Below are 15,398 nucleotides of genomic sequence, written 5' to 3' on the forward strand. Positions count from 1 at the left end.
AACAGGGAGTAAGAAATAGAAAATGGAAAGGAAACAATTTTGGAGTGAGACCTACAAAATGATCTCAGAATTTACCCTCTGATAAGTCTTTCTTTGATCCCAGAGTGCACAAAATGTTACATGAAAAAACAAATTAATATAATTACATCTAAATTTCAAGCTTTCTATTTCATAAAGATTATGAGTCAAAATTGAGTGAGTTCAGGGACTCAGAGAAGCATTTAAAATATCTAAATGTGCTGAGTTTTACGGTTTTAGGCATGCGAGTTTTAGATTTTTTTGCTTTTTTCTTGAGACAGGGTCTCTTTCACCCAGGATGGAGTGCAGTGGCGTGATCTCCACTCACAGCAGCCTCCACCTCTCAGGTTCAAGCAATCCTCTCACTTCAGCCTCCCCAGTAGCTGGGACTACAAGTGCGCACTACCGTGCTTGGCTAATTTTTAACTTTTTGGTAGAGACGGGGATTTCACTATACTGCCCAGGCTGGTCTCGAACTCCTAGACTCAAATGATCCTCCCACCTCCACCTTTCAAAGTATTGGGATTACAGGCATGAGCCACTGTGCCCAGCCAAAGTTTCAGAATCTTCTTAAAGGAATAAAGTCAGAGATCTTAGAAATGAACTAAAGCATGAGCATACAATAAACAAGAGAGAAAAATCAGAAGGTTATCAAGAATATGAATGGATATTCAAACTCGTTAGTGTTAGAGAAATGCAAATTAGATATTATTGCATGTTACTTTAAGTTCTATAAATTACTATACTATGGAAAGAAATATGGGGTGATGTAGCTGCAATCATGTTTATTTCATGGAAGAGTCAAAGACTGTAGCAGTTTCATAAAACAATCTGCACAGGTACTGTAAAAAAATGATTTTCTAGAATATCATGTGACACAGAAAGCCTGTTTCTGGTATATCTCTCAGTCAAGTCCATAAATTCTTATGTGAGAGAAGTTTTCTCACAATACTGTTCAAGGCAGCAGGGACATGGAGACAATATGTTGTAGCATTAAGTGTAAGAGGAGGACCAAAGACATCTATGAGTGAAGTAGAAGACTGAATGTCCACACTAAAGTACAACAGGGCAGTTACTAGCATTTAAGTAGACTTCGACACAGGAGTATATATACATATTCAACACACATTTTGAGTACCAACAAAGGGAGAGAGAAGTCTATAGTACAGTACAATTAAACTACACAAAAAGTAACAGTGGTCCTCTTTCTAAAACACATGTAAATACAAAAACACACAACAGACTTTTAGAATCGTTGTCTACAAGTGGTGGGATGATGAAGTGTGAGGAACAGGAATGAGTGGAAACATGTCGGAACATTGAACAAGATGAGGTCCTTGTGGGGAAATAAGAAGAGAATGCCCTTTCACTGTCCAGAGCCTCCTAGGCCATTGTCACCATACAGCCGCTCATTACATGAAAGTGGAATTTCAAAAGGTAGCGGAACACCTAATAAAATATATTAAAAGGGCTGGGCACGGTGGCTCATGCCTGTAATCCCAGCACTTTGGGAGGCCAAGGTGGGTGGATCATGAGGTTAGGAGTTCAAGACCAGCCTGGCCAATGTGGTGAAACCCTGTCTCTACTAAAAATACAAAAATTAGCTGGGCGTGGTGGTGCACACCTGTAGTCCCAGCTACTCGGGAGGCTGAGGCAGGAGAATTGCTTGAACCCAGGAGGCAGAGGTTGCAGTGAGCTGAGATCATGTGACTGCACTCCAGCCTGGGCAACAGAGCAAGACTCTCTCTCTCTCTCTCTGTCTCCATATATATATATATATATTCAAAGATATATGGCCTGTCACCAAGTATTAGATGGATGTTTGGGCCAGGCGAGGTGGCTCATGCCTGTAATCCCAGCACTTTGGGAGGCTGAGGCGGGTGGATCACCTGAGGCCAGGAGTTCAAGACCAGCCTGGCCAACATGGTGAAACCCCGTCTCTATTAAAAGTACGAAAATCAGCCAGGCGTGGTGGCCATGCCTGTAATCCCAGCTACTCCGGAGGGTGAGGCAGGAGAATCGCCTGAACCTGGGAGGCAGAGGTTACAGTGAGCCGAGATCGCGCCATTGCACTCCAGCCTGGGCGACAGAGACTCTATCTCAAAAAAAGAAAAAAAAAAGTTTGTTTAGTTTCTTTTGGTAAATATCTAGAAATAGAATTGTAGGATGGTAGGGATGTATTGTTGGTAAATGATTAACATGTTTTTAATTTTCAATTTTTTCAGAGACGGGGATCTCACTATATTGCCCAAACTGGTTTTGAACTTATGAACTCAAGTAATCCTCCTGTCTTAGCTTCCATGTAGCTGGCACTCCTGAACAGCTTTAACTCTTCCAGACCTTCAGTTGGGTGGTTTTTCTTTTCTTTTCCTTTCCTTTCCTTCTTTCTCTCTCCTTCCTTCCTTCTTTTTGTAATTTGATAAACCAAGTTTCAACACTTTGGCCAAAAAACTGTCTTCTCCTTTACTGAATATCTCAGTGCTCCATTTTATTTTTCCCTCACCAATTCTGCAGGAGAGATCACAAGACTATGTCCATATCTTTATTTGTGGGGGTATGATTTTCAGCTAACATAGCTGCTAAGTGATTTAATTTACAATTATAGTGGTAGAAAAATAGCTCTAACTTCTGAGGTTTTGTAATTTAGTGTAAAAAGCTGAATACAGGACATTTAAAGTGACCTGACAAGGTCAATACAGGACTGAGGACTAATTCATTAAATATGTCTTACATGTCTTATAGGATCACAGACAGCTAGCAACCCTATTCCTGATGTGTCCCATGCACTTAGTATTGTACCTGGCATCTAATGAATGTCCATCAAACATGTTAGAGTAATAAATACGACAGCACAGTTTCCCTGTTCAGTTTTACTTTTCTGGTAACTCTTTTAATGTATAGTCTTTACCTCTCCCTTCAAGCTGTTAATGCACAATGTTTTCAAGTTTGAAAAAGAATCCGATTTTGGACACCAAACTTGAGTGTGTCCAAGGTTCCAGGACAACCTTAGCTTTTTTCCTCCTATCACAAATATGTTTCTCTATAACTATTTTTGCCACTTTCTTTGGATATCTAAATAATCATCAGTAATAGTTTCAGTAATAGCCATTTCACAAGTGTTATTCAGAGACAATTTCAACTCCCTGTGCAGACACTGTTGATACAATTTCAGGCGAAATGATAAACCACTTTCCAGTAATGAGATGAGATCATGCATTCCCAAACCTTTATCTCAGGGGTAAGATGCTTTCTTTGCACAAGGGCTTTGACTGGTGGAAGGCCACACTATTACTACTCTGGCAGATAATGGTAGATAAGTCGCTTTTCCTTTTCAGTTAGGTTTCAGTTTCTTAAAATAAGTGGAAAATATCTCAGATATAAAGTAATAAGTATCATGTGAATAAAGTGTTGCTGGGTAGGCTGAAAGACAATACCTGATTATTCAGAAAGGAAAGATATTCCTCCTCAAACTCCCCATCATGCCATGTCTGGGTCTTTTCAATGTGCCCAGCAGAGCACATTGAAGATCATAAAACAGTCTCCAGAGCTTCGTTCTGTGTGTATTTGGCAAGCACAAAAGAGCTGACCGCTATGCGTGGAAGACCAGTTCTTTATGGTTGGCCACGTTCCTTCGGATGTTCGTCCTTTGGGAACTTGCTGTGCTTTACAGAATCTGAAAGGGCAGGTCTCTGAAACATTTCTCTGACTTGTTCTAGACTGCCTTCAGGGAAAATCTGGATGCTTGCCGTTTAAAAGCCAGTGAAGCGCCTCCACGTCCTTGGAGCCCTGCAACTGCATTTCTCAACGCCTCTGGAGGATCCTCCTGGCTTTCATCCTGAATGCGAGTTACTTAAGTTCAGAGGCGGGGCAGGCAGCGGCGTGGGAACTACATTACCCAAAAGACACAGCGGCGGACACAAGCAGCGAGTGTAGCCAATGAAGGCCTAGTGGAGGGGCGGCTACGTGGGTTCGCAATGCGTGTGGGCGGGACTTCCTGCAACGCCCTCTAGGGTTGTCAATATGGCTGCGTTGGGATCTGTTCACCTTCAGGCTGAGTCGAGACTGAGGTTAAAGAGCGGAAAAACGCGAGAAAAGGTTTCCCCGTTGTACAGAGGCTAGAGTGAGGCTCGGCTGAATCGGTTGCAGGCGTTGGTGCCTCTGTCAGCGTCCAGGTCACCGCCGCTCCCGCCCCGCTCTTCCCTGGCTGTGCTGGCGGAGGCTGCGCCGATGAACCTGACTGAGGTGGTTGCCGCGTCCCAGGGCGCCCCGTCCGACCCCTCCTCCGAGTGCCGAAGCCCTGAGGAGGGGCCCTGTAGGTCAGGCCCCTGTGTCCCGAAGAGAGGGGCATTCTTGTGTGGGGTACCGGTGTCCGCGGTGCTGTGAGGCGGGGAAGCTCCTGTCAGGGACCTGCACGTGCGAGGCTTAGAGGCGCTGCAGAGCCGGCGGCACTGGGGAGCCGGAGCGTCTTTGTCTCCACGGAGCTGAGGGTGAGGCGGAGTCTCGTCTGGGAGGGCAGCGGAGCCACTGAAAGCCGTAGAAGGCTGTGCAGGAAGGGTTATGCCCAGAGGTAGACGTTTAAAGTTGGGAAAAACAGGGTGTTAAACCAGGACAAGGGGACCGCTGAGGAGATCCCTTGAGTTATGGTAGGGATGGGCCAGAGGGGTTGCAGTAGAGGGGAAGTGTGATGAGATTCTGGATGGATCTCAGAGAGAAAGTTGACAGGATTTCCTGCTGCATCAAATATAGCAGTGAGTGTAGTGAAGGGTCTAGTCCATGGATTTTGTTTTGGCCTGAAAATCTGAAAGAATGGAGTTGGAGAAGTCAGCTTAGGGAGCAGGTTTCAGAGAGGATTACGAGTTGCATTTTGGAGGGCTGAGTTTTGGAGGGCAGATCATGGGGTGGGTCCATAAGCCTGACGCTCTCTTTAGAAAGGCGCAGACCTGTCATAGGAAGGATTCTGGCTCATATCTGCAAAAACGGAGTTCTGAATGGGTTAAGGAATTGGCCTAGGCTGGAGACTGAGGTGTGAGGTGGTTTAGATTTCTGCACCTGCAGACCCAGCAGCCCCCCAGGCCCACTCTGGAACAATAGGAAGGTCATCCAGACTAGTGGGGAAATTGGGTCCAGACGGGGGTAGGGCTTTCTCACATCTAGTCAAGGGCCTCCAGCAAGCTTCCAGCAACTGAATTTGTAGCAGGCAGGCCTGGTTGCTGATGGGACCAGTAACTGACCTGCTTGCTTATCCCCTCCCTACAACTTATTTATTTATGAATGTATACAACATTTTTTTTTCTGAGACAGAGTCTCGCTCCATCGTCCAGGTTGGAGTGCAGTGGTGCGATCTCGGCTCACTGCAAGCTCTGCCTCCCGGGTTCAAGCAATTCTCCTGCCTCAGCCTCCCGAGTAGCTGGGACTACAGGTGTTCGCCACCACGCCCGGCTAATTGTTTGTATTTTTAGTAGAGACAGGGTTTCACCGTGTTAGCCAGTGTGTTCTCTATCTCCTGACCTCATGATCTGCCCGCCTCAGCCTCCCAAAGTTCTGGGATTACAGGCATGAGCCACCGCGCCCGGCCGAATTTATGAAACATTTATTTAACCACTAATGAACCAGTATCCTTCTAAATATGTACACATAGGTCGGCAGTTAGAAATGAATGTAACCAATAGTTAAATTTATTCACTTAATAATTGTTGAATGTTAATTCTTCTTTTTTCTTTTTTTTTTTTTTTTGAGACGGAGTCTCGCTGTGTCGCCAGGCTGGAGTGCAGTGGCGCAGTCTCGGCTCACTGCAACCTCTGCCTCCCGGGTTCAAGCGATTCTCCTACCTCAGCCTCCCGAGTAGCTGGGATTACAGGCATGCGCCACCATGCCCATCTAATTTTTGTATTTTTGATAGAGACAGTGTTTCACCATGGTTGGCCAGGATGGTCTTGATCTCTGAACCTCGTGATCCGCCCACCTCGGCCTCCCAAAGTGCTGGGATTAGAGGTGTGAGCCACCGTGCCCGGCTGAATGTTAATTTTTCTATTTGTTTGCAATGGAAAGTTTTATGTATCACATTTCCTTAACACTGTAAGAAGTAGGAAAAATACCCGAAATTTCAAAACCCTTCCATGTCATTTGCACCAAAAACGTGTACAAAATATTTAATCCAGTAGAAAGAGATTGCTGGTACATAGTGTGTACTACTTATGTTTTATGCCAATATAAGCCCTATTAGTTGGCAATCCTTTTAATCTCTATTTTACACATAAGGGCACCAAAACTTAAGGAAGTTCAGTCCTCGTCAAGACACTGAACCCTGAGGACTTACTGTGTAGCCTCAGGTAACTTTGCTGTAGTTGCAGGGCCAGAGGTGGTCGTACAGTCAGCCTGTAGGATGTTGCAATGCTGTCTTAATCCTCATGGCCTGCCTCTTCCCACAGGGTTCATAGCAGTGGCAGCAATGCTTATGGATGCTGGACAGGTGAGTGGAGAGTGTTTCCAGCTTTCACCTATCCCAGATGGTTTCAGCATGCTGATATAGGGAATGGTGTTATCCTGAGACTGTTCACCTTTTCTTCTGTCTCCCTTGGGTCCAAGGAGAGCCTGTAGTTCCACCAGACCTGGGTTCCAAACTCAGTCCCTGGTTACATAGAGTGGTTCTAGTTCTCACAACTGATGGTTTGAGATTTGGCAGGGCATCTCAGACGCAGGATCCAGAATGTTCAAATGCTTGGTGGTGAGACTTAGGTGGGATGCTTAGAGAACTGTAGCTTAATGTTCTAGTTGGCAAGGATAAGGAGCACAGCAGCAGGGCAGGAGGTCGGGGCATGCAGGGATCAGGCATGGAATGGCAGCCTGAGGTTGTCTAGGTTTTTGTTTTTGTTTTGTTTTGTTTTTGAGACAGAATCTAGCTCTGTCGCCAGGCTGGAGTGCAGTGATGCGATCTCGGCTCACTACAACCTCCGCCTCCCGGGTTCAAACGATTCTCCTGCCTCAGCCTCCTGAGTAGCTGGGATTGCAGGTGCTCGCCACCACGCCTGGCTAATTTTTGTATTTTTAGTAGAGATAGGATTTCACCATGTTGGCCAGGATGGTTTCAATCTCTTGACCTGGTGATTCACCTGCCTCGGCCCTCCCAAAGTGCTGGGATTACAGGCTTGAGCCACCACACCTTGTTTTTTTTTTTTTTTTTTTCCAGACAGAGTCTCGCTCTATCGCCCAGGCGGGAGTGCATCGATGTGATCTCGGATCATTGCAACCTCTGCCTCCCAGGTTCAAGCAATTGTCCTGCCTCAGCCTTCCAAGTAGCTGGGATTACAGGCATGATCCAATACACCCAGCTAATTTTTGTATTTTTAGTAGAGACAGGATTTCACCATGTTGGCCAGGCTGGTCTTGAACTCCTGGCCTCAAGCGATCTGCCTGCCTCAGCCTCCCAAAGTGCTGCGATTACAGGTGTGAGCCACTGTGCCCAGCGGTTCTAGGTCTTTAGTCTGAGGGGGGTAGTAGCTAGGGAAGGTTTGAGAAAGAAAAAAGAGGTGATTTGACCTAGATTCTTTTTTTTTTTTCTTTTTGAGACGGAGTCTCGCTCTGTCGCCCAGGCTGGAATGCAGTGGCGTGAACTTGGCTCACTGCAAGCTCCGCCTCCTGGATTCACGCCATTCTCCTGCCTCAGCCTCCCGAGTAGCTGGGATTACAGGCACCTGCCATCACGCCCAGCTAACTTTTTTTTGTATTTTTTAGTAGAGACAGGGTTTCACCGTGTTAGCAAGGATGGTCTCGATCTCCTGACCTCATGATCTGCCCGCCTCGGCCTCCCAAAGTGCTGGAATTACAGGCCTGAGCCACTGCACCCAGCCAGATTTGACCTAGATTCTAAGAGGCTTCCTCTCCCTGCAGAATGGAGGACAGAGTGAGGGTTAGGGAAGAACCAAGGATACCTGGGTGATAATTCCTGCCACAGTCCAGTGGAGGTTGGTAGTGGCTGGACACGAGTGGCGGCTGTGGAGGTGGGAGGGGTGGGTGGCTTCTGTAGGTTTTGATCTAGAGCTGCTCACATTTTTTGATGTACAGAGAGAGGAAGCTCGGGAGGTAGGATGCAAGAGGGAGTCAGGAATGGCCCCATTGTTTTGGCCTTGTTGAGAAGGTTGGATGTTCCAGCAACTAAGATGTGGTAAATTTTGTAGTAGGGGGAGTTTAATAGAGCATATGAAGAACCAGGTTTGGGCTAAGTCAAAAATGTTCCAGAGACTCGAGTAGAGGTGCCAGACTGGCAGCTGAACACACAGGGATGGAGTTCATTGGAGGTGTTCAGGATGGAGACATCTACTACATGATAGCCGGTGTGTACACCATGGTAAATCTGTGGGTCAGATTTAGGACTAGACATCTTTAGATTCTGGAGGCAATGCTGTTAGGGAGAAGGAAGGGGAAGGAAGAGGCTGAGGACTGGATCTTTCTATTGGGCACCTGGATGGGGTTGCTGGGCATCACAAAGACAGATGAGGGAGTGGATGGACTGAGGATACATGTGTGTGTATTTGTGTGTTTATGTTGGGGACGGCCTTTGGAAAATAAGAAAGGCTTTTGAGGGGGAGGTGCACATAAGTTGGATGGTGAGGCATCTCCACCAAAGAGGTGAGATGGTAGTGAGGTCTGGGAGGGGCTTAGTACCCTGTTACGGACTCAGTAGGGTTTTGTGGCAAGTCTTGGTTGTACCTGGGTAGTTTCATGCGAACTCTGAGACTATTTTGGCAGAAGATGGGATCAGCTAGAATCATTGCTAGTCCTGGGGTGGGGATAGTGTTGGGGAGGTCAGTGTATTTGGGCTTTGGATTAGAGTTGGGAGATAGAGAAGGTCGTGACTGCTTATGGGACAGCATATACATGTAGAAGGAGGAGACAGCCAAGATCTGGAACTCAAAGGAGGTGTGCAAGAATATGTGGGTTTGGAAAGCTGAGGTCAAAGCAAGAAACAGGATTGGGTTGGAAGACCTTCAAAGCAATGTTTCCTAAACATTGCATTCTGGTTATTCTAGGGGCAAATAGGATTCTGGTTGCATTTGTCATGCACTGCAGGATTTCATGTGCAGAGTGGCATGGTAGTACGCCATGGAAATACTCCCAGTTGGGCTGTGGTGGTTGTTAGTGTTGCCAAGAGTGGAGGTGTTGGAGGGAGGTGCCATCCAAAGCCTGAGTGGAGAAGCATGAGTAGATGGTTCCATCTCTGGCACTGGGCACTTAAGGGAGGAGGGTGAGTCCAAGTTTGGTTATCTGAGAGGCAAGATCTGGGTGACTCTAGGGAAATTGAGTGACAAAAGAAAGGTAGGCCCCCATGTGCCATGTGTTTTTTTTGTTTTGTTTTGTTTTTTTGAGACGGAGTCTAGCTCTGTTGCCCAGGATGGAGTTCAGTGGCGCGATCTCGGCTCACTGCAACCTCTGCCTCCCAGGTTCAAGCAATACTCTGCCTCAGCCTCCCGAGTAGCTGGGATTACAGGTGCCAGCCACCATGCCCGGCTAATTTTTGTATTTTTAGTAGAGATGGGGTTTTACCATCTTGGCCAGGCTGGTCTTGAACTCCTGACCTTGTGATCCACCTGCCTCAGCCTCCCAAAGTGCTGGGATTACAGGCATGAGCCACCATGCCCGGCCATGTGCCAGGTTTTGATGGCGCTTTTCAGTCTCTCCCCCCACCCATCTTTGTTTTATACTGGAGTCAGTGATCAGTGGCAATGAGGGGAGAGCAGGTACAGTTGCCATGAAGACCTAGTGTCTCTTCCTCCTTCAGAAGTGGGTGGAGGCTAGCAGGGGGTGGATGTGTGTGGGTGTGGTGAGGAGCACCGAAGGTCCTGGAGTGGGAAGTGTATCAGTGATTGTACCCACAGGATTTCAATCTATGAACAAGAGTGAGTGATTACAGAAAAGCCAATGACATTGAAAAATTTTTTTTTTTCGATTGGTGAGAAATCATACCTGGATGAAATGATTTTTATTCCTTTCATTTCCTGAGTACAGGAAATGCCACACCGCATAAAGCCACAGAGGAAATAGCGGATTTGGTCAGGTGGCAGATGCACAGTTGAAGGCAGAGCATACATCAGTGGCTTTATTGGGGTTTTGGCTTGAAAGGCATGCAGGGGAGAGTGAAGAGCTTAAGGCTGGGTAGTTTGCATGATTTTGGCAGCCTTGAGGTATAGGGACTATCCCTCCTTTTGTGGTACAAGCCTTGTATTGATTTAGGGCAGGAGAAAGAATCATGTGTGATTGTTAGATAGGAGGCAGTTCAGACTATGGGATCTGGATTATAAGAGAAATGTTAAAATGCTGGTTGTTATTTTGGTCCTCTAATTCTTAGATTTCAAATAGATAAATACAGATCTAAGGAAACAGAATAAGAAGTTGCTCGTGGGCCGGGCGTGGTGGCTCATGCCTGTAATCCCAGCACTTTGGGAGGCCAAGGCAGGCAGTTCACGAGGTCAGGAGTTCTAGACCAGCCTGAACAACATGGTGAAACCCCGTCTCTACTAAAAATACAAAAATTAGCCAGGCATGGCGGCATGTGCCTGTAATCCCAGCTACTCAAGAGGCTGAGGCAGGAGAATTGCTTGAACCCGGGAGGCGGAGCTTGCAGTGAGCCGAGATCACACAACTGCACTCCAGCCTGGCGACAGAGCGAGACTCCATCTCAAAAAAAAAAAAAAAGAAAAAAAAATGTTGCTCACAGACTAAATTGTCATAATTTTGGCAGGATTGTATGGTTTTTGAGGACGTGGCCATACATTTCTCCCAGGAGGAGTGGGGAATTCTTAATCACGTTCAGAGACACCTGCACAGCGATGTGATGCTGGAGAACTTTGCACTTTTGTCATCAGTAGGTAAGGCCCTGACACCTACGTCAGTGTCTTGTGCTGGGCAATGTTTTTTCACTTTTTTCCTTGGCAACTCTGTCTCACAGCAGGTCATGGATGCTGCATCCTCTCCTGGTTTCCTGGCATCTGTGTTGTGGCAGCCACAGCTGGGCTCTGTGATCTGTATCAGTTTTCCTTAAGAAGCTTAGTTCTTGTCACTCTGAAGCCTTATAAGATAAAGTTCAAAAGTCAGCAGTCCTCAGGTTTCTCAAGAATATCCTAATGACCTTGCCTGTCCCTGGTTAGTTTACTCTGTCCAAATGCATGACACTTTCCACTGTGCAAGGCTTTCTCCATTCTTCTTGCCGACATAGGGATACCCTGTGTCAGGAATTTCAGGGACCTACCTCGTCACTGCTTGTGAGGACTGTGGGCTTATTTCTGCAGGACTTTCCACTAGAAATTCTGGTAACTTTAGAATGCATCATGTCCTGGGTTTATTGCTCTGTGTACATGCTGTCGACACCCTCCCTTTCCCTGTCTTTCCCCTAGCTTGGCTAATGCCACACCTAGATAGTTGCTCACCTTGAGCAAGGTAGAGGTCCCTGGGTGCCTGACAGAGTGGACATTACTCCATTGAAGGCAAGAGATGCTCAAAAGGACTTGGCCCTGGTTTGTGGGAGCTTGGAAGGGGTGTGATGACAGGGCTGGGTTCACATCACACTGGGAATCAATCCAGTTTGATGCCCCTGCCAGTGGCCACACCACATCTCTCTCTTTTCTTCCCTATTGTGATTTCTGTTTTGACTTTCATCTCCTGGCTCCCACAACTGACCCTACCTCTGTGGCCTCCACCTCTCACCTGTTCCTGTTTTTTTTTTTTTTTTTTTTTTTTTTGAGATGGAGTTTTGCTCTTGTAGCCCAGGCTGGAGTGCAATGGTGTGCACGATCTTGACTCAGTGCAACCTCCGCCTCCCGGGTTCAAGCGATTCTCCTGCCTCAGCATCCCAAATAGCTGGGATTACAGGTGTGCACCACTGCACCTGGCTAATTTTGTATTTTTAGTAGAGATGGTGTTTCTCCATGTTGGTCAGGCTGGTCTCCAACCCCCGACCTCAGCTGATCGCCTGCCTTGGCCTCCCAAAGTTCTGGGATTATAGGTATGAGCCACCGCACCCAGCCACCTGATCCCTTTTACTGTTCCCTTTGTAGTGCCCTCAACATATGACCTATACTTAAGGTGTTGTGAGGTCTGGATGTATATACTTCAGTAGTCCCTGAACACCAGCTCTACTGTTACATCAGATCTCTCTGGGTCTGGACACAGTCTTCTACGCATTGTTCACCAGCAGCTATGGCCTGTTGAAAGCCATTTACTGAGGAGTAACTTGGGGACTCCACTTCTGTGCTCTGCACTGTACCACTCCCTATGTTGTTCCCCATCATCAGGACTCTTTCGTTATGAGTTTCTGTCAGGCCCGGTTCTGCCCAGTAGGCTTTCCTCTCACTGGCTTTAGTGTCCCTTGCCTGTCACCAATCCCATGGTCTTATTTGTGAGTTGGTCTGTCAGACATTTGTTATGGGGCTGCCTCTTCCCTCCAAAGTGAACATGCACTTCACAAGCATTTCTGTTTTAGGTTGTTGGCATGGAGCCAAGGATGAGGAGGCACCTTCCAAGCAATGTGTTTCTGTAGGAGTGTCACAGGTCAAAACTCTAAAGCCAGCTTTGTCCACCCAGAAGGCCCAGCCCTGTGAGACATGTAGCTCACTTCTGAAGGACATTCTACACCTGGCTGAGCATGACGGAACACACCCCAAGCGTACAGCCAAGCTTTACCTGCACCAAAAGGAGCATCTTAGAGAGAAGCTCACCAGAAGTGATGAAGGGAGGCCTTTGTTTGTGAATGACAGTGTTCACCTGGCGAAGAGGAACCTCACATGCATGCAGGGTGGCAAGGATTTTACTGGTGATTCAGATCTTCAACAACAGGCTCTTCACAGGGGGTGGAAGCCACACAGGGACACTCATGGTGTGGAGGCCTTTCAAAGTGGACGGAATGATTACAGCTGCAGCCAATGTGGGAAAGACTTTTGCCACCAACATACACTGTTTGAGCACCAGAAAATCCACACAGAGGAAAGGCCTTATGAGTGCAGTGAATGTGGCAAATTGTTTAGGTACAACTCCGACCTTATTAAACATCAGCGAAATCATACTGGAGAAAGGCCTTATAAGTGTAGTGAATGTGGAAAAGCCTTCAGCCTCAAATATAATGTTGTTCAACACCAGAAAATTCACACTGGAGAAAGGCCTTATGAGTGCAGTGAATGTGGGAAAGCTTTCCTTAGAAAGTCTCACCTACTTCAGCACCAGAGGATTCACACCAGGCCAAGGCCTTATGTGTGTAGTGAATGTGGGAAGGCCTTCCTTACACAGGCTCACCTTGTTGGTCACCAGAAAATTCATACTGGAGAACGGCCTTATGGATGCAATGAATGTGGGAAATACTTTATGTACAGTTCAGCACTCATTAGACATCAGAAAGTTCACACTGGAGAAAGGCCTTTTTATTGCTGTGAATGTGGGAAATTCTTTATGGACAGCTGCACACTCATTATTCACCAGAGAGTTCATACTGGAGAAAAACCTTATGAATGCAACGAATGTGGGAAATTCTTTAGATACCGTTCCACACTTATCAGACATCAGAAAGTTCACACTGGAGAAAAGCCTTATGAGTGTAGTGAATGTGGAAAGTTCTTTATGGACACTTCCACACTCATTATTCATCAGAGAGTTCACACTGGAGAAAAGCCTTATGAATGCAGCAAATGTGGGAAATTCTTTAGGTATTGCTTCACACTGAATAGACATCAGAGAGTTCACTCTGGAGAGAGGCCTTATGAATGCAGTGAATGTGGCAAATTCTTTGTAGACAGCTGTACACTGAAGAGTCATCAGAGAGTTCACACTGGAGAAAGACCTTTTGAATGCAGCATTTGTGGAAAATCCTTTAGATGTCGCTCCACACTTGATACACATCAGAGAATTCACACTGGTGAAAGGCCTTATGAGTGTAGTGAATGTGGGAAATTCTTTAGGCACAACTCAAATCATATTAGACATCGGAGAAATCACTTTGGAGAAAGGTCTTTTGAGTGCACTGAGTGTGGGAGAGTTTTTAGCCAAAATTCCCACCTCATTCGGCACCAAAAAGTTCACACTAGGGAAAGAACTTACAAATGCAGCAAATGTGGGAAATTTTTTATGGACAGCGCCACACTTATTAGTCATGAGAGAGTTCATACTGGAGAAAAGCCTTATGAGTGCAGTCAATGTGGGAAAGTCTTTAGATACAACTCTAGCCTCATTAAACATCGGAGAATTCACACTGGAGAGAGACCTTATCAGTGCAGTGAATGTGGGAGAGTCTTTAACCAAAATTCTCATCTCATTCAGCACCAGAAAGTTCACACCAGATAAAGAATGTGTATATAAAGCAGATGGGGAAAGACTTCACACAGAAATCTACTCTGATTTAGCACTGGGACCTACTTTTTTAAAAAAGTATTCTTGTAGAATACAGATAACATAAAATCTAACATCTTAACCATGTTAAAGTGTATAGTTCAGTACTGTTAAGTCATTCACATTGTGCAATGAATATCTAGAAGTCTTTTCAACTTATGAAACTAAGTCTATACCTTTTAAAACCTTATTCCTCACTCCATCCAGCCTCTTGACAAGAACCACTCTGTATGAATTTTACTAGTCTGGGTACCTCATATAAGAAAACTTAAGTTTTGGTCTTCTTGTGGTTTATTTTGTGGCTTATTTTGCTTAACGTTATATTTTTAAGGTTTCATGTTCTAATCCATTAGAATTTCCATCCTTTTTAAAGGCTGAATAAAATTCTGTTACAGTCATGTGTTGCCTAACAATGGGGAAGTGTCCTGAGAAAAGTGTTATTAGGTGATTTTCTTTCTTTTTTTGGTGGTAGGGGGATTGTGTGAATGCCTAGGCTGTATGGTATATCCTATAGCACCTTGCTACAAGCTTGTATAGCATATTACTGTACTGAATACTGTAGGCTGTTGGAACACATGGTAAGTAATTGTTTTTAAGTATATCTAAACAGAAAAGGTACAGTAAAAATACAGTATAAAAGAAAAAATGATAGACTCACAGAGAACTTACCATGAATGGAGCTTACAGTACTGCAAGTTGCTCTAGGTGAGTCAGTGAGTGGTAAGTGAATGTGAAGGCCTAGGTTGTTACTGTGCTGTAGACTTTATAGACATTGTATACTTAGACAACACTACATTTTTATTTTTATTGTTATTTTTGAGACAGAATCTTGCTCTGTTGCCCAGACTGGAGTGCAGTGGTGCAATCTTGGCTTCCTGCAACCTCCACCTCCTGGTTCAAGCAATTCTGCCTCAGCTTCCCAAGTATCTGGGATTACAGGCATGCACCACCATGCCCCGCTAATTTTTGTATTTTTAGTAGAGAACGGGGTCTTACCATGTTGGCCAGGCTGGTCT

General features: G+C 45.8%; 1 protein-coding gene across 2 annotated transcripts in view; it reads left to right on the forward strand.

The window, feature by feature from the left end:
* The window catches only part of ZNF17 (zinc finger protein 17), a 24,776-nt gene extending 9,996 nt beyond the window's left edge, over window positions 1–14,780 (forward strand). The window contains exons 1-4 of one of the 2 annotated variants that reach the window (XM_054464535.2): window positions 4,517–6,347; window positions 6,447–6,487; window positions 10,754–10,880; window positions 12,491–14,780. In XM_054464535.2, the coding sequence (XP_054320510.1) occupies window positions 6,467–6,487; window positions 10,754–10,880; window positions 12,491–14,337 (1,995 nt within the window). In that variant the 5' untranslated portion in view covers window positions 4,517–6,347; window positions 6,447–6,466 and the 3' untranslated portion in view covers window positions 14,338–14,780. Of the gene's footprint in view, window positions 1–3,734; window positions 4,261–4,516; window positions 6,348–6,446; window positions 6,488–10,753; window positions 10,881–12,490 lie in introns of those variants that run through there. The other variant, XM_063658531.1, reaches the window with a different exon arrangement.
* The last annotated feature ends 618 nt before the right edge of the window (window positions 14,781–15,398 follow it).

The sequence above is a fragment of the Pongo pygmaeus genome, chromosome 20, assembly GCF_028885625.2.
Source record: "Pongo pygmaeus isolate AG05252 chromosome 20, NHGRI_mPonPyg2-v2.0_pri, whole genome shotgun sequence".
In the NCBI taxonomy this organism is placed as follows: domain Eukaryota; kingdom Metazoa; phylum Chordata; class Mammalia; order Primates; family Hominidae; genus Pongo; species Pongo pygmaeus.